Below are 27,791 nucleotides of genomic sequence, written 5' to 3' on the forward strand. Positions count from 1 at the left end.
ATTTAATTAAAAAATAACAAAATTTAAAAGTTAACAAAAATACCTTATTTCCTCTTTTAAAATTATCATGATTATTGTGATCTTATTTTAATTAAGGTCAAGTTACCAAAAAAAAATTAATATCTGACCTTAAAAAAAAAAAAATAATCAAATTTTAAAGGAAATAAGAAAAAGGTAAGCAAAACTTGATTTTTTCCTATTTTCAAAATCAAATTACACTAATATCTAAAATTAATTTATTTCTGATAATTAGATTTGAAATTTGAAAAACAAAAATCAACATACAAAACTACACAAAAAATCGGAATTTAATTCCATGAAATAGCATGAAAAATCGAAAAAATTGGAAAATTGGATGAACTGTACGGATGGCATGCTGTGCATGGCCATCCGCGCGCGGATCTGGGGTGCTTGGCCGAGAAATCACGGCGCAGGAAGGCTGCAAGCAGCCATTCCGCGCGCGTGATGAGGTTGCTCGTCACCCCGATTTTTCCAATTTTCAAAAATTCATAACTAATTCAAATTAAATCGAAATCGAGTTCTGTAAAAAAGTAAATTGCTTAGAATTTTCCAAACTATCCAACAAAAATAATTACAGAATAAAAACAGTAACCATTTTTCCCAGAATTCACAAACAACATTCAAACATCAATATGACACTCAAAGCAACATGATACCATCCAAAAAACAAGCAAATCGTTTTAAGTCCAAATTTCTTGCAAGCAAATCAATTACCATGGCTCTGATACCAGTTGTTGGAAGTTATTTTACCAGGAACTTAGATCTACTCACAAGTATGTTGATTTAACAACCTAAATATGAACTTCTAAAACGATATGAAATTAAACACATAAGAGTATCAGAAATCTTACAGTGATTGCAGCGGAATATATATGTCTCCTCCCACTCAGATCTCTAACCCTTGATTCCTTTCTGTAGCAGAGTATAATCAAGATCTGAGCCCGATAGTCCTTCTTTGTTATCTCTGAAATCTACACAGCCTTCCTCAGTATGATTGAGGTATTACTTGATGTGTGTGGGCACTACTCTAGCACTCATACATTTCGAAACAGTGAAGGAATAGAGAGAGAGAGAGGGTGGCGGCTCAGAGAGAATTTTCTGAGAGAAAATTCTTTCGAATAATCTTTGTGAAAAGGTTGTACAGATGTGTGAAACTCTGAAGCCTTTGCCTTCTATTTATAGAAGACCACCAAGGGCTATGATTGACATTTTGAACTGAGAAAATCAAAGGGAAAAGGAAGGTAAAGGGGCCGGCCTAGGCAATGTGGAAACAAGGCTTGCCTCTTTTCCAACTTTCCTTTTCCTACACTTGATAGTTTTCCTTTTTTTGTGAAAAATTGCCAATTCCATTGTTCAACCATATTAATGATAAATCTAATTATTTAATAATTACAAAATAATTATCAAATAATATATTATCATTTATTTTATTAATAATGAAACTAATTAAAGTTTCCTAATTAATAAATATGCCCTTCAAAATCTCTATTTACTGTTTTGCCCTTAATAAGTGCTAAATTCTCAAAGACAAGTCTATCTTGAGAATTTTTAATTGATTAATTAAAATCAATTAAATGAGTCCTACAAGTAATATCATCTCAACTAGTGAGGGGACCATGGGTCTATATATCCGAGCTTCCAATAAGCAAATCTAGAATTTACCACTTAAATTCACTGACTTATTAATTCTTCGTTGAATCCACACATAGAACTCAGAATTGCACTCTCAGTATATAGAATGCTCTATATGTTCCACCATATAGACACATTATTAGTTATCCATTGTTATAATCCTAATGTGATCAATGATCCTCTATATGGATGATCTACCGTAAAGGGACTTAAATTACCGTAACACCCTACAATGTATTTTATCCTTAAAACACTTAACCCCGTATAAATGATATTTCAACTAAGTGAAATGAGTACTCAATCATTTATCTCGTTTGGTTAAGCTCGAAGGAAATCACCCTTTGCTTACTATTCGCCAGATAGAAGCTATAGATTCCATATTTATGTTAGCGCTCCCACTCAATCGCACTACCGTGTTCCCAAAATGTATGTATTGCCCAGACTAAAGTTTTAGGCTTAACTAACAAATCAAAGAACACGAATAACACTCTTGAAATTAAGCCTAACCATATCAGGATTTAGATCATGTGATCTAGGATCAACTTATGATATTGAATTGAATAGATGTTTACGGTAAGTTTCAAAATCTAATTCAAAGTTCAATATCGGTCCATTCCAATGCATACTCCATGCATCCAACCTGAGCTTTACTTTAACCTATGTTCTGGAAAGAACATAACATTTCTCCAAATGTAAGTAAACTCTGTTGTAGATTGTCATATCAGTGAAACCCAGTGTTCTGATAAATCTAGGAATACTTTATTCACATAGTCATGTTTATTTTCCATTGTGTTGACAACACAATAAACATGTTCAAGTATGTGAAAAGGGTTTGGATGAATTTATAAATCAAATAGACAAGCAATTGATTAAGTGAACCAAAACATACACAAGTGAATGAAAAATTACTTCTGTTACTTTATTGATATAGAATAATCTGGATTACATTGAAACAGAGTTTTATTTAGGGCATAAAACCCAACAAACTCCCACTTGCACTAATATAAAACAAATCAGTACATTTCAATTAATCCTAAATTTTGACGGTGCTTTTCGAATGAAGTTACTGCCAAGACTTTGGTGAATGGATCAGCCAAGTTATCCTGCGTATCCACTTTCTCCACCAGTACATCCCCTCTTGCCACATATTCTCTGATAATATGATACTTTCTTTCTATGTGCTTACTTCTCTTGTGGCTCCGAGGTTCCTCACTGTTGGCTATAGCTCCAGTGTTATCACAAAGCAGGACTAGAGGCCTTTCCATTCCAGGAACTACACCAAGATCGGTGAAGAACTTCCTAAGCCGTACAACCTCTTTAGCCGCTTCACCGCAGCCTATGTATTCTGCCTCCATGGTAGAATCCGAAATCGCAGTTTGTTTAGCACTTCTCCAAACCACTGCTCCACCCCCAAGAGTAAACACCATCCCAGATGTAGATTTCCTGTCTTCAAGACATCCCTGGAAATCTGAGTCTGTATAGCCTAAGGGATTCAAAGCACCACCCTTGTAGACTAATACATAATCTCTTGTACTCTTTAAGTATTTCAAAATATACTTAACAGCATTCCAATGTACCCTACCTGGATTTGATCGATACCGCTCACGATTCCAACTGCATAGCAGATGTCAGGTCTAGTGCATAGCATAGCATACATTAGACTTCCAACTGCAGAAGCATAAGGAATTTTTGCCATGTCTTCTATCTCTTGAGGATCAGTAGGACACTGTTCCTTAGATAGACGGATACCATGTCTAGAGGGCATGTTTGCCCCTTTGGTATTGGTCATGGAAAATCTCTCAAGTACTTTGTCAATGTAAGCTGTTTGAGAGAGAGCAAGGGATCTGTTCTTCCGGTTTCGACAATCGAATACCAAGAACATAGGCTGCCTCACCCAAGTCTTTCATGTCGAATTGAGTGTCAAGCCATTCCTTGATGTGAGTCATTTTCTTGACATTGTTTCCAATGATCAAAATGTCATCAACATAAAGGACCAGGAATACTACTACTTGGTTTTCCTTGAGTTGGTAAACACAAGGTTCATCTTCATTCTGATGAAAGCCGTAGGTCTTGACGATCTCATCAAACCTTTTGTTCCATGAGCGAGAAGCTTGCTTAAGCCCATATATGGACCTATTTAATTTGCAAACTTTATTCTCCTGCCCAGGAAGAACATAACCTTCTGGTTGCTCCATATAAATGGTTTCTTCAAGAAGCCCATTAAGAAAGGCTGTCTTGACATCCATTTGCCAGATTTCACAATCTAAAGCAGCAGCTATGGAGAGAAGAATTCGGATGGATTTGAGCATGGCAACAGGACTAAAAGTTTCCTCATAGTCCACACCTTCTCTTTGGGTATAACCCTTGGCGACCAGTCTAGCTTTGAAAGTTTCGACTTCGCCTCCAGCACCTCTTTTCTTCTTGTAGACCCATTTACATCCAATTGGACGAAAATCTTCAGGTGGTTCTACATATTCCCAGACTTTGTTCTTTTTCATGGAATCCATTTCTGAATCCATATCGGCTAACCATCGCTTCCGTTGTGCACTTGCCATTGCCTGTTTATAGGTCAATGGGTCGTCATCAATACCGTCACCAACGACCATATTGATTTCACCATCCAAGCCATAACGAGACGGTTTCGTAGTAACCCTCCCACTACGACGAGGAGCGGTGACCTTCTGAACAGGAGCTTTAGTAGTAGTTTTCTCAGTTGCTACAACTGAGGGAGTGGGATGTTCCTCTTCTTGAGTAGAAGAAGATGGTACATTTGAAGGAACAGTATCTGTTAGCATTTCCTCTAATACAATTTCACTTTTCGGTTTGTTGTCTTTCATATAGTTCTCTTCAAGGAAAGTAGCATTTGTAGAAACAAACACTTTGTTATCCTTGTGACTATAGAATAGTCCACCCCTAGTCTCTTTAGAATTTCCGACAAACATGCAAACCTCAGTTCGCGATTCCAGTTTGCCTTCTTTCTTTCTTAAGACGTGAGCAGGGCACCCCCAAATCCTATAATGGCGCAAACTAGGTGTGCGACCATTCCATAGTTCGACGGGTGTCTTAGGGACTGCTTTAGATGGAACAACATTTAAAATATCGTTTGCCATTTGAATAGCATATCCCCAGAAGGACGTAGACAGAGTTGAGTAACTCAGCATAGACCTAACCATTTCTAAGAGAGTGCGATTTCTTCTTTCTGCAACTCCATTCTGCTGTGGAGTGCTAGGGGCAGTATATTGGGATTCAATTCCAAGTTCAATTAAATGATCTTTGAACTGCATATCCATATATTCTCCACCCCTATCAGTTTGCAAGATCTTTAATGTTTTACCTAATTGGTTTTGAGCCAAAGCATGAAATTCCTGAAACTTTTCAAACGTTTCAGATTTCTTTTGCATTAGGTAAAGAAAACTATATCTAGAGAAATCATCAATGAAAGTGACGAAATACTCATAACCTCCTCTGGCTTTTACATTCAGCGGTCCGCAAACATCTGAATGTACTAACCCTAGGGGTTCTTTGGCACGCTCTCCCTTTGCAGAGAAAGAACGTTTGGTCATTTTTCCTTCTAGGCAAGACTCGCAGACTGCCAGTTCTCCTAAGACGACATTTTTCAATGGACCGTCTTTGGTTAGCCTATTGAGTCTATCAAAGCCTATATGACCTAAACGTAAATGCCATAGATAAGTTTGATCATCATTATCAATCTCTTTTCTCTTAAGGCTTCTAGGTTTAGCTACATTGAAAAGTTCAGTATTTAGTGAGATTTGAGTATCAGGTCTTAAAACATAAAGCCCTCGTTCCATGTTTGCAACACATATATGAAATCCATTACGAGAAATTGAACAATTTGAACTCGAAAAATTCAATATATAAAATTGTGTCTGTAAACATGAAACACTAATCAAGTTTCTACTAAAATTAGGAATATATAAAACATTCTCTAAAAGTAAAAACTTCTTAGAATTAAACTTGATTCGAGTACATTCCTCTTGCTTTAACCGATACCAACTCGCCATTTCCAACTTTAAGCTTTAACTCATCCGGGTGAAGATTCTCCCAAGTTTCAAGCAACCGTAATGAAGAACATACATGGTTAGTAGATCCGGTAATCAACAATCCGGGAGGATTTGTCGTTCTCTAAAACACATGATTCAAATACAAAAGCATCACCTTCGTTTGAATTGTCTAGAAGCCTAGGACATTGTTCTTCTTTATGTCCCTTTCCATTACAATTCGCACATAGAACATGATGTCTGATAATTGTACTTGAAGAAGCAGCTTTGTTGGAGCCCTCATGCTTAATCTTCTTCCTCTGATTAAAGCTTGCAATGCTAGGAGGTCTCATTGCAATCAGATCCCGCTCATGGGCCCTCAACTCAGACTCGAGTTTGTCCATGTCGGAGGAGTTAGGATTGTTCAATAAGTAATATAGAACAAAACTGTTATACTCCTGAGGAAGACTATAAAGTATGAGTTTTACCCATTGTTCCTTTGATAAATCAATTCCTAGTAGATTTGCCTTTTGGAATTTCAGATTCATCAACAATAGGTGCGAGTTAATGCAACTACCAGGATGCATTTTCACACTATTGAGTTCTTTTGCAAAGATACTAACTAGGAGTGGATCGGGATGAGGGTTATTCATATTGGCACTACAACATATCAATAAACAGAAGTAAGGTTTTGGTTCTATAAATTCATACACAGGTTCAGAAAACAAATAATCACTTATGTTATAAAAATACTAAATCTAACATAGTTTATTTTCCAAGGTTTCCAACGAACTGATACAGTGTCCCGTTTAGGCGAGAGTCAAAGCATCATCCATTGAATAGAGTTGTCAATTCATCTAAAATGTCAAACATTCTAGCAACCTTTTATTCGATCAAGATTGGAATTCAGCGTTGTCCCGTTTAGGCGAGAGTCAAGGCAATTCTATCTTATGAGCTTCTACCATTGTTTCGCATTCTTATAAGTCTTACATAGTCGCCACCATTAGGGTGGTCATGAACCATATAAATAAACCTATAAGAATACTTATCTTTCGAGATTAAACGGCGCTAACTTGCTAATGAACGTTCCTCCATTAGGGAGGATTACTCACTAAAACAATAGCTATGTAAAACCAACAATGGAGATCGAATTTCTCTTTGATTAAAGCTCATTATTTAAACATGTATTTTGTTTAATCATTTATATTCCATATCTCAATAATGAAATATTACAAATTAAAGTAAAAACTTTAATTAAATTTCAAAAATGGAATAATTCTGAAAAATATCTTATTTAAGTTGTTTAGAAAATCTAAATACCCAACTTAAAATATTCTTCAAACAATGACTTAATTAAATATTACCAATTAAGTAGTAACCACTTAATTTAGAAGATATTCCATTTTAAGTTCCCATATTTAGAAAATATCAACTTAACAAATATCTAAAGAATCTTAATAACCAATTGTCAAAATTCCTCAACTTAATTTATAATAGGTAATTCAAAAATATTCAAATCCAAGTTGATTTGATAGATTTAACTAAATCTCAACATAAATAGGAATATTTAATGAAATTATAAAATTAAGATTCAGAAAGAATTTATATGGTTATAATTCCATATTTAATTAAAACAAGAAAAATACATATAGCTTTCCAGAATATGACTATTCAAACTATGTTTTTCTTAAATTAATTTCAAGGAACAATGAAATTAATTATGTTGCTAATCAATCTTTTATTAGGTCAAACTAATATAATTAACCTAGAACAGTTATCCAAATCAGGCAAATGGGCCTTCACAATTGGGGTTGTTCATGTGAGGGGGAGCTGGGTCCAGTATGTCGCACCCACTTCTAAGGCTACCAACTCTCACACAAGGCCCAAAAGAGAGGAATTTAACCTTACAATGAATAACTGTTATTAATTGAATAGGCTCACAACTAAATGAGCCTAAATAAAATCTATCAGTTATGATATTTTATTTAGCAACAACCACCTATATGTATCTATAATAGAAATTAAACATATAGGCTCACACAGGCAAACACATTTGGATGGATCCTATCATGTTGCTAGGTCATACACAGATGAAAGAAGTTTGTAAAAATTACCTGTTACAAATTATTTACTTGATCTATCGTCAATTGAACCTTTGGTTAAAACTAGATCATTTGATCTATCATCAAGTTAACCAAGGCAATTTAGATCAAGCAATAATAGGTTTTAGAAAACTTACAAACAATCTAAAACACATACTCCTGCAACAAGGTTAGATTTGGATAGTTGGATGTAGGATTTATTTAATTTTAATCATTTATTTCGAAAAATAAAATAAAATTAAACCTACTATTTTGAAAAATTAGGTTTTGGGTAACCTAAATGTCATTTCAAAATAAATTGCTAACTTTCCTTTTAAATTTCATGTTATTTAATAAATTAAATAATAAAATAGAAAAAGGTAAATACATACCCTTTCCTTGTTTTACAATTTAATTTAATTAAAAAATAACAAAATTTAAAAGTTAACAAAAATACCTTATTTCCTCTTTTAAAATTATCATGATTATTGTGATCTTATTTTAATTAAGGTCAAGTTACCAAAAAAAAATTAATATCTGACCTTAAAAAAAAAAAAATCAAATTTTAAAGGAAATAAGAAAAAGGTAAGCAAAACTTGATTTTTTCCTATTTTCAAAATCAAATTACACTAATATCTAAAATTAATTTATTTCTGATAATTAGATTTGAAATTTGAAAAACAAAAATCAACATACAAAACTACACAAAAAATCGGAATTTAATTCCATGAAATAGCATGAAAAATCGAAAAAATTGGAAAATTGGATGAACTGTACGGATGGCATGCTGTGCATGGCCATCCGCGCGCGGATCTGGGGTGCTTGGCCGAGAAATCACGGCGCAGGAAGGCTGCAAGCAGCCATTCCGCGCGCGTGATGAGGTTGCTCGTCACCCCGATTTTTCCAATTTTCAAAAATTCATAACTAATTCAAATTAAATCGAAATCGAGTTCTGTAAAAAAGTAAATTGCTTAGAATTTTCCAAACTATCCAACAAAAATAATTACAGAATAAAAACAGTAACCATTTTTCCCAGAATTCACAAACAACATTCAAACATCAATATGACACTCAAAGCAACATGATACCATCCAAAAAAAAAGCAAATCGTTTTAAGTCCAAATTTCTTGCAAGCAAATCAATTACCATGGCTCTGATACCAGTTGTTGGAAGTTATTTTACCAGGAACTTAGATCTACTCACAAGTATGTTGATTTAACAACCTAAATATGAACTTCTAAAACGATATGAAATTAAACACATAAGAGTATCAGAAATCTTACAGTGATTGCAGCGGAATATATATGTCTCCTCCCACTCAGATCTCTAACCCTTGATTCCTTTCTGTAGCAGAGTATAATCAAGATCTGAGCCCGATAGTCCTTCTTTGTTATCTCTGAAATCTACACAGCCTTCCTCAGTATGATTGAGGTATTACTTGATGTGTGTGGGCACTACTCTAGCACTCATACATTTCGAAACAGTGAAGGAATAGAGAGAGAGAGAGGGTGGCGGCTCAGAGAGAATTTTCTGAGAGAAAATTCTTTCAGAATAATGCTGTGAAAAGGTTGTACAGATGTGTGAAACTCTGAAGCCTTTGCCTTCTATTTATAGAAGACCACCAAGGGCTATGATTCACATTTTGAATTGAGAAAATCAAAGGGAAAAGGAAGGTAAAGGGGCCGGCCTAGGCAATGTGGAAACAAGGCTTGCCTCTTTTCCAACTTTCCTTTTCCTACACTTGATAGTTTTCCTTTTTTTGTGAAAAATTGCCAATTCCATTGTTCAACCATATTAATGATGAATCTAATTATTTAATAATTACAAAATAATTATCAAATAATATATTATCATTTATTTTATTAATAATGAAACTAATTAAAGTTTCCTAATTAATAAATATGCCCTTCAAAATCTCTATTTACTGTTTTGCCCTTAATAAGTGCTAAATTCTCAAACTGACAAGTCTATCTTGAGAATTTTTAATTGATTAATTAAAATCAATTAAATGAGTCCTACAAGTAATATCATCTCAACTAGTGAGGGGACCATGGGTCTATATATCCGAGCTTCCAATAAGCAGATCTAGAATTTACCACTTAAATTCACTGACTTATTAATTCTTCGTTGAATCCACACATAGAACTCAGAATTGCACTCTCAGTATATAGAATGCTCTATATGTTCCACCATATAGACACATTATTAGTTATCCATTGTTATAATCCTAATGTGATCAATGATCCTCTATATGGATGATCTACACTGTAAAGGGACTTAAATTACCGTAACACCCTACAATGTATTTTATCCTTAAAACACTTAACCCTGTATAAATGATATTTCAACTAAGTGAAATGAGTACTCAATCATTTATCTCGTTTGGTTAAGCTCGAAGGAAATCACCCTTTGCTTACTATTCGCCAGATAGAAGCTATAGATTCCATATTTATGTTAGCGCTCCCACTCAATCGCACTACCGTGTTCCCAAAATGTATGTATTGCCCAGACTAAAGTTTTAGGCTTAACTAACAAATCAAAGAACACGAATAACACTCTTGAAATTAAGCCTAACCATATCAGGATTTAGATCATGTGATCTAGGATCAACTTATGATATTGAATTGAATAGATGTTTACGGTAAGTTTCAAAATCTAATTCAAAGTTCAATATCGGTCCATTCCAATGCATACTCCATGCATCCAACCTGAGCTTTACTTTAACCTATGTTCTGGAAAGAACATAACATTTCTCCAAATGTAAGTAAACTCTGTTGTAGATTGTCATATCAGTGAAACCCAGTGTTCTGATAAATCTAGGAATACTTTATTCACATAGTCATGTTTATTTTCCACTGTGTTGACAACACAATAAACATGTTCAAGTATGTGAAAAGGGTTTGGATGAATTTATAAATCAAATAGACAAGCAATTGATTAAGTGAACCAAAACATACACAAGTGAATGAAAAATTACTTCTGTTACTTTATTGATATAGAATAATCTGGATTACATTGAAACAGAGTTTTATTTAGGGCATAAAACCCAACAGTGTAGATCTCCCATCCACTGGGATGAGACAGGGGAGAGGAAATACCTAGGTCCGGAGTCAATGCAGCGGACCAATGAGGCAATTGAGAAAATAAAAGCTAGAATGATTGCCTCACAGAGTAGACAGAAAAGTTATGCAGATCCGAAACGCAGAGATGTTGAGTTCCGAGTAGGGGACCATGTGTTTTTACGGGTATCTCCAATGAAGGGGATTAAACGTTTCGGGAAAAGAGGCAAGTTATGCCCTAGGTTTACAGGACCTTTCGAGATTCTCGAGAAGGTAGGTCAAGTGGCATACCGGTTAGCGTTGCCTCCAGCTCTTTCAACAGTGACAAATGTATTCCATGTCTCCATGTTGAGAAAATACGTTTCAGATCCTTCTCATATACTCAGTTATGAGAGCCTAGAGCTGCAGCTAGATATGACATACGAAGAACAACCAGTGCAGATCCTGGATAGAAAGGATAAAGTCCTTCGGAATAAGACCATAGCATTGGTCAAGGTACTCTGGAGAAACAGCAAGGTGGAGGAAGCCACCTGGGAGCTAGAGTCAGATATGAGAGATCAATATCCAGAGTTGTTCAGGTTAGATTTCGGGGACGAAATCCTTTTAAGGGGGGAATAGTTGTAAAGACTGCTTAGTTTAATTTGGAAATTAGCAGTTAATTATGTTTAATTATGGAAAATTATTTATAGATATTTAAATAATTATTTATGCTGTTATTATTGAATTTTGAAATGCGTTTTATGTCATATAGTGAATTTCATAATTTTGCGTTTCCGGTGCCCGGCAACATGGAACTCGGTGTTTGGCTTAGTAAAATCACAACTTAGTATGTTAGTATTAGGGGACGATTATTTAGACATTGGGAATGTCGGGAGTGGTCGGGAATTTAGAATTTCCCAGAATACCCTTTAGTGCCCTTTATGTTATTTTTAGTGTGGAGGGGAAAAATGGTCATTTCGCCCCAATGATATTTTGTCCTTTAGTGGACTTTATGTGGTGAAAATACTTGATTTTAATTGATATTTGTTGGCTGAATAAAGAGTTGGAATATTACATTTTATCCTTTATTTCAAAATTGGAAAACTTAGAAAAAAATTAGAAAAAACTCAAGCTCTTTTCCTCTCTCTCTCTCTCTCTCTCTCTCTCTCTCTCTCTCTCTCTCTCTCTCTCTCTCTCTCTCTCTCTCTCTCTCTCTCTCTCTCTCTCTCTCTCTCTCTCTCTCTCTCTCTCTCTCTCTCTCTCTCTCTCTCTCTCTCTCGACTGGTGTGGATTGCTAGGGCTGGGAATTCTTCTTGATTTTTCAAGCATTATTCATCCAATCTAAGTGTTGTTCAAGTGCTTGGTAAGATCCTTGTAGCTTCTCTTTTAGTTTTCTTGGTTTTTAAGAAAGTTGAGTGTTGCATGCTTGAGAGTTTGTGGCTGTGGTTATTGTTTGTGATTGCTTTTGATTTCTGAAGTGTAATTATGATTAAAAATGTTGATTCAAGCAAGATTGTGTTGGTGATTAGTTGGTTTTATCAAAATATGGAATTCTTACTCAAAACTATAGCTTTCAAAGAAAAATGATGAAATTTGTTGCTGCACTTGTTGTTGATGCTTGCTGTAGTTTTCAGAGGTTATTATATGCTTATTTAGGAAGATTTGAACTGGTTTGAATGCATGTTATTGATGTTTAACCAAGTTTGAGTTTTGAACTCAAAGCTTGGAGCTTTAATGGTGATTTTTGATTCTGTGTTTTCTGGGCTGTGTTATTTCTTTAGAGATGTTCTTTGGGGTATTTAGAACAGGTCTGGAAGGTTTGGTTTAAATTGGGTTTGATTTGAGGGAGTTATGAATTTTTGTTTGAATCCTGCAAGGAACCGTAATTCCGAATGTGCAACCGGAATTCCCGATGAGGTTCAGGAATTCCCAGAACCGGTCTACCGGTTGGGGGATTTTCAGGAACCCTAATTTTTCTCGCTTTTATGTTATTTGGGGTATTGTCATGCTTTTTATCGATAGGGAAACTTTTAGTGTCTAGTTTAAGTCCCCGGGAAGTGATTTAGCGTATCACTTAATAGTGTTGTGATTGTTATGGTTTAGGAGCCTGTAAACCTCCGCGCAGTACGTTCCAATCAGGTTGACCGGCACACCTGAATTCGGAATTGAGGTAAGATTAGTATAACAGTATGCATATATATACATGTTTAGCGTGCATGTTAGGAAACCTGTTAGATTACATTAGATATGTATGTTGGCTTCGTACCATCCGACCATATCACCTAGATTAGGCTAGAGTATGACTAGCAATTGGAGTATGACCAGTATACCAAGTTTAGGCTAATTCTAGGGTTGGTGGTACTGTGCTATTTGACCGTATCACATCGGTTAGGCTAGAGTATGACTAGCAGCTGGGGTATGACCGATTGAGAGTATAGGCGTCTTGTAACACATCGGTTAGGCTAGAGTATGACTAGCAGCTGGAGTATGACCAGTGAACCGAGTATAGGCTGTTACTTGTCAATAGTACCGTACCGTCGTACGAATATTCGGGACTCGGTATCGTGTGGGACACGGCAGTTAGGGTTATGGTCAGGGGTATGGGCGTCTGATCATAACCCGGGATTTATGTATGATTGTGATTTATGCTTTTCTTACTGAGTCTGTCGACTCACAGTGCTATGTTTATGTGTAGGTAAGGGCAAGGCCAAAGCTGAGGAACTGTGAGGACGAGCCGATGAAGATTGTACATGTCGGGGCGGTTAGGCCTAGAGCGTACGATCCTCGGGACAACAGTGCTTTTGTAATTAGTCTCTAGGCGACAAGTATTTTGTATTAGACAGTGAACTTTTGTAAAGCTTTTTGTAAATGGGATCCCACAGTATTTTGTATGAAATATTTTATAAGTTTAATTAAAAAACAAAAATTTTAATTAATCACGATTTCCATAAACCTCGTTGATTAGCAACGAGCTGCACAGTATGTTTAAAAATCACGTAATACGCCTTTGCTAGTTAGGGTGTTACATTACAACTCTATTACAATATAATACAAGGATCAACAAAGAGATTAAATAAATGTTACAATATATAATATACAATATATAATATATAATATATATATACACTATGTAAGAAAGGTAGAAGAAGATATATATAGATTACACAATATTATATAACATATATATAATATGAAGAAAAAAAAGATCACTCACTCACAACTTTGAGTGTAGAATAGTGGTGATCACCACGAGTTGAACAAGGTATTACACCTTTGTCTAAAAGCTTATTTTCCCCTATCTCTAAGTACTAAAGGAACTCTCATGGAAATAGCTTTAGGAATTATTAAGCCTTAGAGTTTTCTAGCAAAGTGCTTTTTTTATATAGAAAACTTCTCATCTAAATGAGCACATTAGACTCCTTAATATAGTGTTTTGGTGATCACACTTAGAATTCAAACACGCCATCTCATTTCTCTCATATAATGAGCATTATATAATTGTAACAATTATATTTCATAATATTTGAATCCCATCATCAATTTTGTGTAACATATCTTTTATTACACAAAAATATGATTAACCAAAAGAAGTTACAAAAGCAATTAACTTTGTAACTCCTCTCCATGTTACAAAGTGTAAGTTATAATTTTAGGTTAAATGAATCATATGTTACACAATTTATTTACGAAACACTTAATATATATTATTCACATAATAACATATTATTATATTAAATCTACATATTATTTATTATATTAAATAATATAATATTATATTAATTTAAAGGATATAATAGGACATCGTTCATAAAAGTAGGTATATTTTTAAGAATATGAAAATGAAGGTAAAAATAAAATCAAATAAAGTAAAATGAATATACAATGCAATTTCCACTAAAAATTAATGTAAGCTCAAATAAAAATTTAACAGTCCAAACTCTACAATAATCATAATTCAAAAAATAAATCCTATTTATTTAGAGAAGAAAATTATGTGATGTCACATGGATTTATACATTTAGTTTAAATATTTAATATTTTAATTTCTTGAAAACAGTTTATTATTTTGATTTTAGTATTAGGCATTTTGAAACATCATTACACACATAAAAAAAGAAAGAAAAGAGAGATTAGTATGACTAAAGTTTTAGAACACATCTCTTTTTAATTTTTATTTAAGATTTAATTATATATTTTAAGAGGAAGATTTTTTGGGCACCTAAAAAAGTAAAATAAAATAAAAATTTTTTGTCAAAAAATTATAATTGTTTTATGAAAAAGGTTAAAAATATAAAATTAGTGGTGGGACCGGAATCGTAGTGCATATACGGGAGTTATGAAATCTGACTTTGTAGGATTTTGGATTCCGAAGAAGAATGGAATGTGGAAAGGCATTACTCGCTGCTAACTATAAATATTTATTGTTTATTTAATTAAAAAAGTAATAGTAATAAATTGGTCGTATGAAAGGGTGAGGGCGGGTGTGTGTATATATATATATATATAGAAAGTGGATGGTTCTCAGAGAAAAGCCGTTTTGTGCGCTTATTTTGGACTTTGGAGAGCGAAAAAGGCCACATTTCTCTCACTACTCACTCCCTCTCATCTCAACCGAACTGATTTTCTCATTTCTCCGCAGCTCGGAGATGGAGGCCAACGAATTCGATCACGAGGAGCAGTGTTCATAAAAACCAAGTGTTTTCTTCTTTCAGTGAAGGTATGTGTGGAGCTTTTTCTAAAGCTTGTTATTGACTTTTTGACTGTAGGTTTTCTGTTTGGTTGCCGAGAAAATCAGATATTGTTATTAGTTTGTTTTTGTATGTGTGTTTGTGTTTTAGCAAAAAAGGTGTGGATAGTTTGGAGCTTACTTTACTGTTGAATTTTGATTGTTCTAAATGTATATTTTTAGAGTTTCTGTTTGGTTGCCGAGAAAATGAAAATTAAGCTTCCTTTGATTTTTCTTCGTTGACTGATTTTTACGTGCGAGTAAGCTAAGTTTTGGTTTGTTTTATGTTGTTTTTTTTTTATCGAAGCAGCTACGAGATTTCGAAAGTTGTGGGAGCTTTGTGATTTGAATTTGCATTTTCAAGGAGAATCATCGTTTCGCGGGGATAAAGGAAAGTATAGTCTGATTATTCTGAGTTGCTGTTCCTAGAAAGTTGATGGAAATTTTACTTCATTTGGTCCAGGATATGAAGCTCGTGGCATTTGATAGCTCTTTTGAACATATTACAAAGACTTGTTAGGTTGAGCAGTGTACTCATAGTAGACTAAGGAGAGAGGTTTCAACCATGATGTTTTTGTTGCTTTGTTCTAAGGGGCCACCGATTAAACGGAGAGCAGGACTAAGGATCAAACAAGCTGGGAGAGGCTCATATAGGGGCAGTTAGAGAAGGTTTTGTGTTTGCAATTTGGGCTTTGAATTTTGTTAATAACTACGAATTTGTGAGTTTGTGACCTCAAAAGTTAGCGAATGGGGACTCATCAAACTTTGAGGCAGTTTCTGATGAGCCTTTGTGATCATTCCCACTGGAAATATGCTGTTTTCTGGAAACTCAATCACCATGTTCCTCTGTGAGTTTTTATTTAATACTATGCTGCTATTTATTTATTCATGCATGTTTTGATTGTGCTTATAGAAATTGATTGTACTTCTTATACACTGTTCAACTTCTAAAATCTTGACCAATAATCGATTTCGTTAATGTGTACAACTTGGTGTGATCGTGTAACAAGCAATATAGAATATTATTGGTTATTTTTCACCATTCACCTAAACATTTTTATTTTGTGTTAAGCTGCATGATCAGGTACACTGGTTTTTTCAATTTGAAAGAACATAAAAATCTCTTGCTGAATTGTGAAAGTTGCCTTAGGCGTTGCTTTAAGAGACATAGTTCACTTTTCTTAGTTTTGTGCTGAACAGTGTCATATGATGTAGTACTTTATCACTATTTCATCACAGTTACCTGAGAATAATATCAACTTTTTTTTTATTGTGTCCCTCTCCTTTTTTTTTTTATTTTTCCTAATTAAATAATAATCTAAATTTTGTTAGTACCGTTCTCATGAGATGACCAAGTTCTCTTAACTGGTATTAGCTACTTAGCATTTTCAAACAATCTTAAGCATACTGATGTTTTTTTTTTTTTGGAAAAAGAAATATTGGTTGACATAAATTAGTTTAGCATGAATTGTTTCCCCTTTTCTCAACCATTGAATTAAATTTTAAGCTTTCTGTATAATTATGTTTTAATCTTTAGGATTTTGACTTGGGAGGATGGGTATTGTGATATTACAAAACCAGCAGAAAGGAAGTCAGATGACAGTTATTTCAATGGAACAGAGGCATTATCATTTTCAGGCTTTGAAATAACCATGCGTGATATTGGATCCAGGGGATGTCCAATCGAACTTGCAGTGGCTAATTTATCGTGTCTTCAGTATGCTTTAGGCGAAGGGTAGAGCTTTTAATCTTTGGCTTTTCACATACCTTAACCTTATTCCCAGGAAATTTTAGGATTTGTTTAGATAATGTTTTCACCAATAAAAAATGTGAAAAAACATAACTCTCTGATATGTAGATACTTTTTATGGGAAAATGAGAAAAAGTAGTTTTTTGATCTGATCTGTAGATATTTTTTATGGGAGGTATGAGGATGGAGCCTCAAGGATTTGATCTTAAAGGCAACTTCCTTTAGACTCCTTAATCGCCTCACGCCACCATGATTTTGTAAAATAATGGTTGGCCATCAGTAATCTGCAGCTATACTGTTAAACAGTGAGTCAGCTAATTAGATTCTTATATTTCTTCGAACTATAAGAAGTGGCTGACCATGAACTTTTAAATAATTATCAGGTTGGTTGGTGAGGTGGCTTACACAGGGAACCATGCTTGGGTTTTCCTCAACGATTTATCCACCGGATATGTCTACAGCAAGTTGGTTCCTGAAGTAAGAATCTAATCATGATAGTTAACTACAAACTGTTAAAGTTGGTTCTTCAAGTACTGAAATTTGTATCTAATAAATGCAATTCTTTCAATTGACAGTGGACAGAGGAATGGCTTCTCCAGATTTCATTGGGTGTCAAGGTAAAGTGATTGTAGTAGATCATGTCTGTGGCTCTTTAATAAGTTTTGTATAATTATTCAAAGTAGACATGTATACTTATTTACTCAAATATTATTTTTTTTTGTGATGCAGACAGTCTTGCTTGTACCTGTCCCTGATGGGGTGTTGCAACTTGGCTCATTGGAAACGGTGTGTGTTTTGTTGTAACTTAGACTGATACCACCATGGTGGTGGTTTGTTTTGTTGTCTTTGTGCATCTCATAAAAATTAAACAGTTGACAAGTACGCATTTTGGCAGTCATGATGGTGGCATCCATTGGTTCTTGACATTTCATTCTACTTACGTCTGGCATCCATTTTCTTCAACATTTCAGGTTGCTGAAGAGATGGCAGCAGTTGGTTTAATCAGAGACAGATATGATGCTTTTCATACCATGATGGATGAGAGTTGGCCTTTTACGTTAACACAGAATACTCAGGACCATTCATCATTATCACAATTCTCTGGCCAAATGGAGAACATAAGAGAGAGTACAGGTCTTATCATTAGCCAACTGAAAACTGAGAAAGTGGACAATTTCGACGATATGAGAATGAAGAAATACAGTTTGTCTGCTTCAAATGAGTATGGCCCCCTGCATACTGTTCAGCATCTGCCTATTATGGGAAAAGGTGTGACGGATTTTATTGAAACTACAAGTGAAGATGGAATCCATTTTCCCTATGCGTCAACTTTTCCTAGTCAAACTATCAATACAAACAATTTGGATATCATAGACACTAAGATGTTTGGATCGTCCTGTATAGAAGAAGAACTACTAGCTTATTCTTTATCTAGTGGTGACAATGTGGAGCTCTTCGGAAAATCCTTGAGCGAACTTAATTCAGTCTATGATGGAGCCATGGCAGCACAATTATTTGGAGACAATCATATTTATAATGGCACTTGCGAAGAAATGAACAGTTTCTTCAGATTTTCTGAAGACTATGGACTAAATAGTTCACTTCCGTCAACTAGTCGTAAAAGAACTCATGAGCAATTTTGGAACTCATCTGAATTTAGTGAGGATCCATTCATCAATAACTCAAGTTTGCTCTACAATAAAGATCTCATGGACATCGTTGAACCATCATGGTTTACCAGAGGAACTGATGCAGGGCAAATGTCAGAAGCTGTGGTAACCAACCTATGTACCTTCTCAGATGATGCTTTATCTAGTGCATCTGACAGTGTACGCTCATGCACAACAAGACAGTCCTCTCCTTTTCTTCAGCCACAAGTAAGATCAAAAGTAGATTCTCGGATGAGCAATCTTTCTGTGCAACAGAATCTTACCACACCTGTGTTTCTTGCCAAAGTCGATAGTTCAACTTCTCTCGATGGCATGACCAGCTCATTGACCGATGAAGGTCAGAAAGATCAAGTTCGTGTTCAATCTGGTAAGGGAAGAAAGCTGTCTAATTTAAAAAGTACCCGCGGTAGAAGTGGCAACATCCAAAAGCAAAGGCCAAGGGATAGACAGCTGATCCAGGATCGAGTCAAGGAACTGCGGGAACTCGTCCCAAATGGTGCTAAGGTGGGGTTTCTTTTTTGCTTCAGTAGTTGCTATGCGAGAATTGCTAAAAGGTACTACTGGTGCCTAGCACCCTCCTTTCTGTCATACCGCTATTGGTTTAATTAAGAATATCATTAACCAATCGTAGGGTGACACTTATGGAAGGTGTTGGGCAACATCGGTGTCCAATAACAATGTTCTTGCTACATTTTAAAATGTAGTTCCATTCCTTTCTCTTCACTGACACAACTATATTTGGTATTTTATGGCGAGTTCAGTGTAGCATTGATGGCCTTTTAGATCGTACCGTAAAGCATATGCTGCATCTAAGAAACGTGGCCGACCAAGCAGAGAAATTAAAGAGCTTTCCACAACAAGAGGTATAGCAACAATAAAAACTTCAGAGTTGTATAAAATTTTATAAAGAAGTCAGGTCTAGTATCAACCAAAACGTTTTGAGTCCCTAAACATGTAACATCAGAAGCTTCTAACAAGATCTAATAATAGTTCTCTATCGACTCGACCTGGGTTTTAGATTCGTCGAGTTAATGTCTTCTGTTTTATAATAAAAAAATAGTTAGGCCTTGAAAGATGCTCTAAATGAATATCTAGACATGTCGTTTGCGGCCTGAGGTTCAAATCTCTTTTGGATACAAATTACAATGATCGAACAGACAGAATTATTTGTAATTGGGACAAATGCAAAAGTAAAATTAGACTGAAAGCAAAATAGAAAATAATACTGATGAGATATTATTAAAAGAAGATTACATTTACGGAGGTTAAAATAAAATAATAAGTTTTACATGTAGAATTAGAAGTAATTTTCTTATGGGAGCCACTCTTTGTGCGTACATAAAATCTAGTATTGTTAAAATCTTAAATATTATAAAATTCGATGACAGTGCTTGTTGCTTTGTTGGGATATAAATTAATCAATTGATAAGGTAGTTGAATCCTATTATTTCGATTATTTTTCTCAGCTAAATCGAATACTTATTTTACAGGTGACCAGAGACAATAACAGTAAATTATACAATAAAACTGAGAGCACCCAAAATGGCACAAGCTGGGGTTTTGAATTAGGAAACGAGCTCCGAGCTTGTCCCATAGTCGTGAAAGATCTGGAAAAGCAAGGGCAAATGCTTATTGAGGTTTTGACAGCTAGAATTTTCTTCATTTTGGTTTTTCAACGAAACAGCTTCCATTAAAATTTATTAACTTATTTCAATTGCAGGTTCCTTGTGATGACCACGGCCTTTTTCTGGAGATCACTCAACTTATCAAGCGATTAGATTTGACTATCTTGAAAGGTGTGATGGAAAATCACTCAGGTGACTCGTACGCTCATTTTGTTGTTGAGGTAAAATTTTACTACTACATATTTTTTCTCTGTTTAAATCGTTGATTTTTCAGAAAATGTAGAAGAAATAGGGAGAATGCAATCCAACTCCAACTTCACAAACAACACTGAGAACTTAATTATCATTATCACTGTTCTTAACTTTAATAAAACTAATAATAATAGTACAATCAAGTTAAAAAGCTTACTAAAATTACAATTTTCTAAAATTTCTGTTTCATTGGAATTTAATCCAGGCTACCAAGGGTTTTCACAGAATGGAGGTATTTTTACCTTTGTTGCATCTTCTACAGCATGCAAGAAATCGCATCTCCAACAAGATTTGATCCATCATCATAAGACACGGCAAAAGGAGAGGCTAAATCTTTAGCTGTACTTTTTATAAGCTTAGTGTACAAATCAGATCATTTCCAGTGTGTCGTTTGAATGAGAGAAAAAAACTAAGCTTTCCTGAGAAGAATAATAGTATGTACAATGTTGGTGTTACACAGGACTAAAAGTGTGCGAGAGAGGGAGAGAATCTGACAAACCAATCTGAGTAATGTGTCTTCTATTTCTAGCAAAACTGTCACGTTATGTCATGTGTTTTTTTCTCTTTAGCATCATCAACTGTAGCTCAGTTGGGTGTTTCAGCCAGCATCAAGGTGTGCCACCAACCACATGCAATGTTTATCGGCACAACACCGGAGATTCTTGTAACTTGCGATGGGGTACCCCGGTCAACTGAATCCCCCAAGCCAAGCTACATCCAAATAGAATGACATAGATTTTTAGAAGGGATCAAACTCTTATTAGAAACTTGGTAAAATTAGAGATCTAAAGAGGAATAGTTTGGTCTCTCTTGGATATATTTCAATATGTAAAAACTTAATGTTAGATTGAGTAAACTGCTTCTTAGAACTTTATTTGAGCCTTTTTAAAGATTTGGTGTGCCAAAATGGGTAATAAAATGTAGGACTATTTGCAATTTTCTTTTTGTGGACTCATTTTTAATGTTTTCATTCAACAAAGGTGGGAGAGAATAGTTAAAGGGTCATACTTGGCCATATTTGTTCCACCCCCAGCTAAATAACTCACCGTCTTCTGCAACCACCATAGCAATAAGGTCAACATTAAGAAAAGTTGCTTGGATTTAAACAATTGAAAGTGGGAGTTCCATATCCAAATATTAAACAATTGATATCAACGGCAAAAATCATAGTGTACATTTTGTGTGTGAATTAAAAGTGTCCCTAATATTACCCTAGCTTATTATTCCCAGCTAGATTTGACCCATGCCTTTTTTCTGAATACAATATTGACTTTTTATTTGGGAAATTTGAAGATCTTTGTTTCAAGGGGAAAGTTTGTTTTGGACTAAAATATCCCTATTATATTATTCTTGTCCTCTCTCAAGCTATAACCTGAAATCTCCCACACAAAGTAACAAAAAAATTCAAATAGCATAACTAAGAACGCAAAATTTAGCAAACCCATTAAAATGCCAAATTGTACTTTAAGGGAAAATTCACGAGTTATACCTCTGGAACTAATGCATTGACGAGTATAGCTTCAAAGTACAACAATAAACATTTGGTCCAGTTTTCTTCCTATTTTTGTGTTACTCTTGCCAATTGTTATTGAATTCCTTATTATGTGCAAAATTTCAATGCAAATATAATAGATGTTTGATGATTAGTTCGATGGTGATTTGATGCTAAATTGGTTTCGATGTTCTTAGTGTATGATCAATCCAACAACTTTCGATAATTAGCATAGTTGTACCTAAAACATTAATAGAACTGCTATTTAAATGTTATGGGAAAAAAAAAAAAAGATCACTTACACACTGAGCATGGAAACTCATTTGGCAATAAACATCCATCAAATTAGCAACAAATTGTAATGTGAAAACAGAACCAAAAACCATCAAAATACATATTATACTTTTAAAACCAGGACCAGAAAACTATAACAATTTCTATTTAGGTAACCCTAAATGGACTCGAACCTCATAACTTGCAGGAGCAAACCACATGCTTGATCATTTGAGCTACCTTCTTAGGTCAAATGTGTATTTCCATGGGTCAAAACCATCAAAATAATTGTACAAAAGTAACACATAATTAAGACTAAAACTACTCAAAATGTGTGTTGTCATTACTTTAAGGCCATATTTATCAATAGTACATGAAATCTGGAATTACTTATACATGGTTTTTTTCCCCCTTTGAAGAAGCACGTAAAATGTTGGGTTTTCATGAGCCTATGTTTCTTAATTTTGCATTTTAAGATAGGATACTTGAATATTTGTGTGTTTTTTTTTAAGGAGTTTTAGATTTGCAGGTGTAGGGGATCTAAGGTTTAGTTTGACTGAGGATAAGAATAGTCAAAGAAGGCTTATTTTAGTCCAAGACAAACTTTCAACCATATTATTCAAATGTTTCACATGTAGGGGATAGTTTTATAATGAAGTCCAAGCAAAGATCTTCAAATTTCCCTAATATCTAAAAAGCATAATAATTGAAGGAACTTAAATAAGCCCCTAAACTTTCAAGAGATTGAGCTATTTTGAAAACATAAAGCTATTTAGTATTTACATCCACTAAAGTCATCAAGTGATATTTAACTGAACCACAATATCAAAGGAAAGCACAGATTCATCTACCAAATGCTTACCTGTGCTTATGATACTGTGACGAGCTCCACATGATACCATTTTAGCATTCTTCCCTTCCAAGCATGAAGAATCCAAAAGCTTGGGTACAGTCTTGAGAAAGTGAAAGTGAATGTTAAAAAAACTCTATGGTCAGTTTCTACAATTCCGAACTATATTTGACAATAAAAGTTTAGACAAGAAAGAGACGCCAAGCCAAATTTTAAGCACTGAACATTTAATAATTAAACAAAATTGAAACCAGCAGAGTCTCTTTCAAAAGAAATACTATTTTTTTGGGTTTGTTAATTGTCATTGACAAACTGTTTTTGACAGAAATCAATTACGATACATATCTCGTTCTCTATAATAAAAATCAAAGGTCTTTTCTTTTCTTTTTTTTTTAAATTTTTTTTTATTTTCTCTTCATTAGCTTTTGTTGAATATATATGGTGCACAACTAAATAGGCAATCATCTAGCAGCTTCATAATTGAATTACCCTAGAATGTTATCAAAGAGGAAAATGGCATGGAACAAGTTACTGTAAATACCTCAATTTGGTCGGTGCCAGTTCCCAACTGTCCAAACTGATTACCCCCAAAAGCATATACCAGACCCTCATCAGATACACAGAGAGTATGCCATAGTCCCGCAGCTACCTTTTCAACTCGAACAGTTGATAACGAATTCACATATGTTGGCCTTAACTGATCATATGTACCACCTTGACCACACTGAATCGAAGATGCCAATCATAAAATAAGAAATAACTAACAAAAAGTACTCATGCATATGAAATAAAATTCAATTATAGGTATTTAACTGGCCCAAATACCCATGTCTCCATGCATTAAGTGTGATGCTATGCTGGAAATAACTGTCCAGTGAGTTGAGTTTCTAAGATGCGTACACTATCTAGAATTTGGATAAGTCATGTTCCCGGCCATGGATTTTATTAGGGTACCAAAAAAAGGGAAAAGCTTTTCATCCAATGCAGGCAATAAAATCACATTCTATGACTAAATCCAAGGAGATTTACCTGTCCGTACAGGCCCCAGCCAAAAGTGAGCAATGCCCCAGCATCTGCAAATTAGAGTTTTTGTTAATGGAAAAAAAAAATATACATACCTAAAATACAAAAAGCCATCCAATAAAACAGATAGCAGTCTCCATCTAGTTCTTCCAGCTATTTCCACTCAAAGCAAGCCATGAAGAACCTACCAGTTATTACAGCACTGTGCCGACCTCCACAAGCAATTGCCTTGATAAAACTTCCGGGAACTTTAGAAGATTGGGCTGAAAAAATCTTGCTATCTTGTGAAAATGCTGAAGATCTATCTTTCCCAGGAAGAGTTGGGTCAATGCAAGGTATGAGATGAGGGGTAGACACCATCTTTACCCGAGAACCCAAGCCTAGCTGTCCTTCGCCTCCATAGCCCCAACCCCACACCTGTCCCATATCTGAAACTTTTATTAATATTATGATTCATCATGTCTCCCCCTACATCAAAAATCTTCCAAAGCTTCGTACTTCATGCAACCTACAAAACTATATGGGGAGACCACAAAGAAGACGCAACTATCCTGAAATACGGCCTCTGCTGACCCATGAGCCGTGACATTGTGGATTACCTGACAACGCTAAAGTGTGCCTGCCACCAGCAGCAACTGTGATTATCCTTATTCCAGCACCCAGTGTTACAATACTGGGTGAAACAGCGAAGAACTCTTCACTAGACATCAAGTTTTCAGATTCTTGTTTCGCTTGCGTAATTTTTCTTTTCTTCACAACTTCTTCTCCAGCCTTTTTATTCTCATGAGAACCTGCTCCAGCTGTCAAACTAGAGCCTTGAGACCTTAAGTTACCTGTAAGACATTAAAGTCTCAAACATATTTGTCTCCTACAACTAGCTGGCATTCATGAATGACTCTCTAAAACAATTAATGTTTCAGAAAAACATAAAAAACAAAAACAAAATGAAGGGGAAATCTACCTTGTTCTGGTATTATTGAGCTTTGTTTACCTACTGTATCCTTCTGCAAACATCCTACAGTAGCCAAATCACAGATAATTTTCCCAGATGGAATGCATTCTTTCCAGCCCCATGTGAATACTTCACCTGTCTCTGAAAATTGAGATGAAACCATTATTTACATGGAATGGGTAAAAAATGTTAGAAGGCAATAAATAGATCTAGCCATTACAAAAATAGCACTGTGCCATCTATACATTGTCCAAATTTTCAAATAAAATACAAATGAACTGCTGCTCGTATGCAAAGCATGCAACCAAAAAAATACTACTAACTTAAAAACCAAAGATTACCTGTAACTGAAACGCAATGGGCCCAGCCAGCAGCAGCCGCCTTAACTACCGAAGCCTCAGTTGGCAGGGGAAAGGGTTCTGGAGTTTCCTTAACAAAAGCGAAGCACATAAAATATCCAAAATCAATTCCCACACTTTATACTTATCAAAAACCTGACAAATTAAAGGGTCTCTAAGTTACCGAATGCTTCCCTGAAGTCAGATAGATTTGGGTTTCGTCCTCCACAGAACCCCACGTTATAAGTTTCCCATTCACTAAATCCACATACAATCACAGTTAATAAAAACCTATGTCAATCACCATCATACCGGCATTATTTTGAAAGAGCAACAGAACATAAAAGCGCAGTGAATCCTCATAAGTCAGAAAACTACATGACCAGCATAATGAAAGAAGTAGCTGATGAAATTTTATTTGTAAGATACAAAAAGCATAGAACTTTTACTCTACCCAAACAGAGGTCATATTATATGTTAGAAACAATTCAGAACTTAAATCTAGATTTTATTATGAACTTTTTATATACCATTTATTCTAAATTTCATTGGTCTTATGAACATATACTTTTACCTTTATATTTTGCTTGGATTAGATCCAAATAACTTTTTATCACTGCTCATTAAAGTTTGTCGAGATTCAAGGAAAAAATAAATAAAAAGTTACTCATACCTAATTAACCATTTTTATAAAAATAAAAATAAAAAATTGCAGAAATTAGAATAGAGATAAAGACTCAACCAGAGATAGCCATGGCAAATCCACAACCTCCACCACAAACGTCTTTCCAAGAATCTCCATTTCCAGGTAACCGGACCGGTACCGGAGATAGTATCGGAGATTTCTCCGGCGAAGCTCCGGGTAGATAACCCCACATATACACCATAATATCTTCCTTACATTCCTCCATTTTTACGACTTCTTCTCCTCCATCTACTTCATTACCATTCATCTCTCGTTCTGACCTCGAATTCGCAGCAGCACCAGAAGCTTATTGTTCTTCTCACTCTCTCTAAACTCCAAAGACTGAAAATCAAAGCTTTGAAACGAAGAAGAAGCTCGGATCTCTATCTTCTTTTTCTCTCTAGAAAATAATAATTAAAAAAATTAAAAAAAAAAATGTTTTTGTTGGTTTTTTACTAAAGAGAATACTTTGGACGAACAAAAATGGGGCCGAGCCGAATCAATTGCAGGCATATAACGGATGCCACATCAGATGCCACGTTGGATAGTGACACGTGGCGACATGTTGACCGCACAGAAGGATTGTTTTTGTGAAGTCACGAGTGAGCTAGAACTTTCGGGAAAAAAGAAGTGCATTACTTCCCCGTAATCAAGGCTGTCCTATTGCTTGCCACCTTTCATTTAATTAGGACACACTTTTAAAATAATAAAAATGTGTTTCCTAATTATATGTTTTTCTATAACCTATGAGAATAATTTTTTGGACTTTCACTAATTGAATTATATAATTAGTCTTTACTATATATTCAATTATAAAAAAATTTAACTAAACAATTGAAACATGTACACTATTTACTTATCTTTTGTGAATATTTGTGAAAATAATTATTTTAAGCTAAAGCCGGTGCTCTCTGGAGCCTTCTAGGAGGTATGTCATCCATCTTCATGTTCCCCTTGAGTCTGGTTCCTCAAACTGAGGATCTCGTCCACCCTAACTGGTACAGTGGTGATTTGACCTTTTGCGTTTCTCCTCTTTGGCCTACTCTCTCATCTCCCCTATGTAATAAATGCTCTAGGGGTTATTATGAGTTTATTTCCCATCTCATTAACTCTGATCATAGCATTAATTGCTCAAAACACTTCCCTCTGTCTCCCCTAATTAATTTTTCCCATCATTCCCTTTTGTCTTCTCGCCATTTACTCTTGATTTCCCGTATCTATAATCAGAAAAACCCCCTTGATTATCGTAAATTGGAGGCGGGTGCCTGTGTTCCCAATGTCCTTCAGGTTCCCCTCATTAATATGGCTGCTATGGATGCGACTTCGGACGTGACTAGGGCGGTTCTCAGGTGTATTCTCCGTGGCTTTTGGTTCTTCATATATAT

General features: G+C 35.0%; 2 protein-coding genes across 14 annotated transcripts; one reads left to right on the top strand and one right to left on the bottom strand.

The window, feature by feature from the left end:
• The first annotated feature begins 15,123 nt into the window (after window positions 1-15,123).
• Window positions 15,124-21,729, top strand: LOC115697795 (transcription factor bHLH155). 3 transcript variants are annotated; one of them, XM_030624921.2, is made up of 11 exons: window positions 15,124-15,487; window positions 15,807-16,344; window positions 17,034-17,231; window positions 17,630-17,723; window positions 17,822-17,863; window positions 17,976-18,032; window positions 18,218-19,420; window positions 19,678-19,779; window positions 20,407-20,553; window positions 20,637-20,762; window positions 20,999-21,729. In XM_030624921.2, exons 2-11 carry the CDS (start codon window positions 16,244-16,246, stop codon window positions 21,086-21,088), a joined length of 2,160 nt encoding a protein of 719 aa, XP_030480781.1. In that variant the 5' UTR covers window positions 15,124-15,487; window positions 15,807-16,243; the 3' UTR covers window positions 21,089-21,729. The 3 variants fall into 3 exon arrangements, with proteins under 3 accessions (XP_030480781.1, XP_060957807.1, XP_030480782.1); XM_061101824.1 differs by lacking the exon at window positions 19,678-19,779 and having other exon boundaries at window positions 15,232-15,487; XM_030624922.2 differs by lacking the exon at window positions 17,034-17,231 and having other exon boundaries at window positions 15,233-15,487.
• LOC115697797 (ultraviolet-B receptor UVR8) lies at window positions 20,857-26,897 on the bottom strand. 11 transcript variants are annotated; one of them, XM_030624925.2, is made up of 11 exons: window positions 26,464-26,896; window positions 25,906-25,979; window positions 25,725-25,812; window positions 25,423-25,524; window positions 25,031-25,264; window positions 24,620-24,859; window positions 24,438-24,481; window positions 23,950-24,132; window positions 23,421-23,511; window positions 21,802-21,845; window positions 20,857-21,504 (listed from the first exon to the last, which is right to left on the bottom strand). In XM_030624925.2, the coding sequence occupies exons 1-11, from the start codon at window positions 26,672-26,674 to the stop codon at window positions 21,379-21,381; spliced, it is 1,437 nt and encodes a 478-aa protein (XP_030480785.1). In that variant the 5' UTR covers window positions 26,675-26,896; the 3' UTR covers window positions 20,857-21,378. The 11 variants fall into 11 exon arrangements, with proteins under 11 accessions (XP_030480785.1, XP_060957810.1, XP_060957809.1 ...); XM_061101827.1 differs by having other exon boundaries at window positions 25,707-25,812; XM_061101826.1 differs by having other exon boundaries at window positions 21,802-21,842; window positions 25,393-25,524; window positions 25,707-25,812.
• Window positions 26,898-27,791: the final 894 nt, after the last annotated feature.

Source organism: Cannabis sativa, chromosome 7 (assembly GCF_029168945.1).
Source record: "Cannabis sativa cultivar Pink pepper isolate KNU-18-1 chromosome 7, ASM2916894v1, whole genome shotgun sequence".
Classification (NCBI taxonomy): domain Eukaryota; kingdom Viridiplantae; phylum Streptophyta; class Magnoliopsida; order Rosales; family Cannabaceae; genus Cannabis; species Cannabis sativa.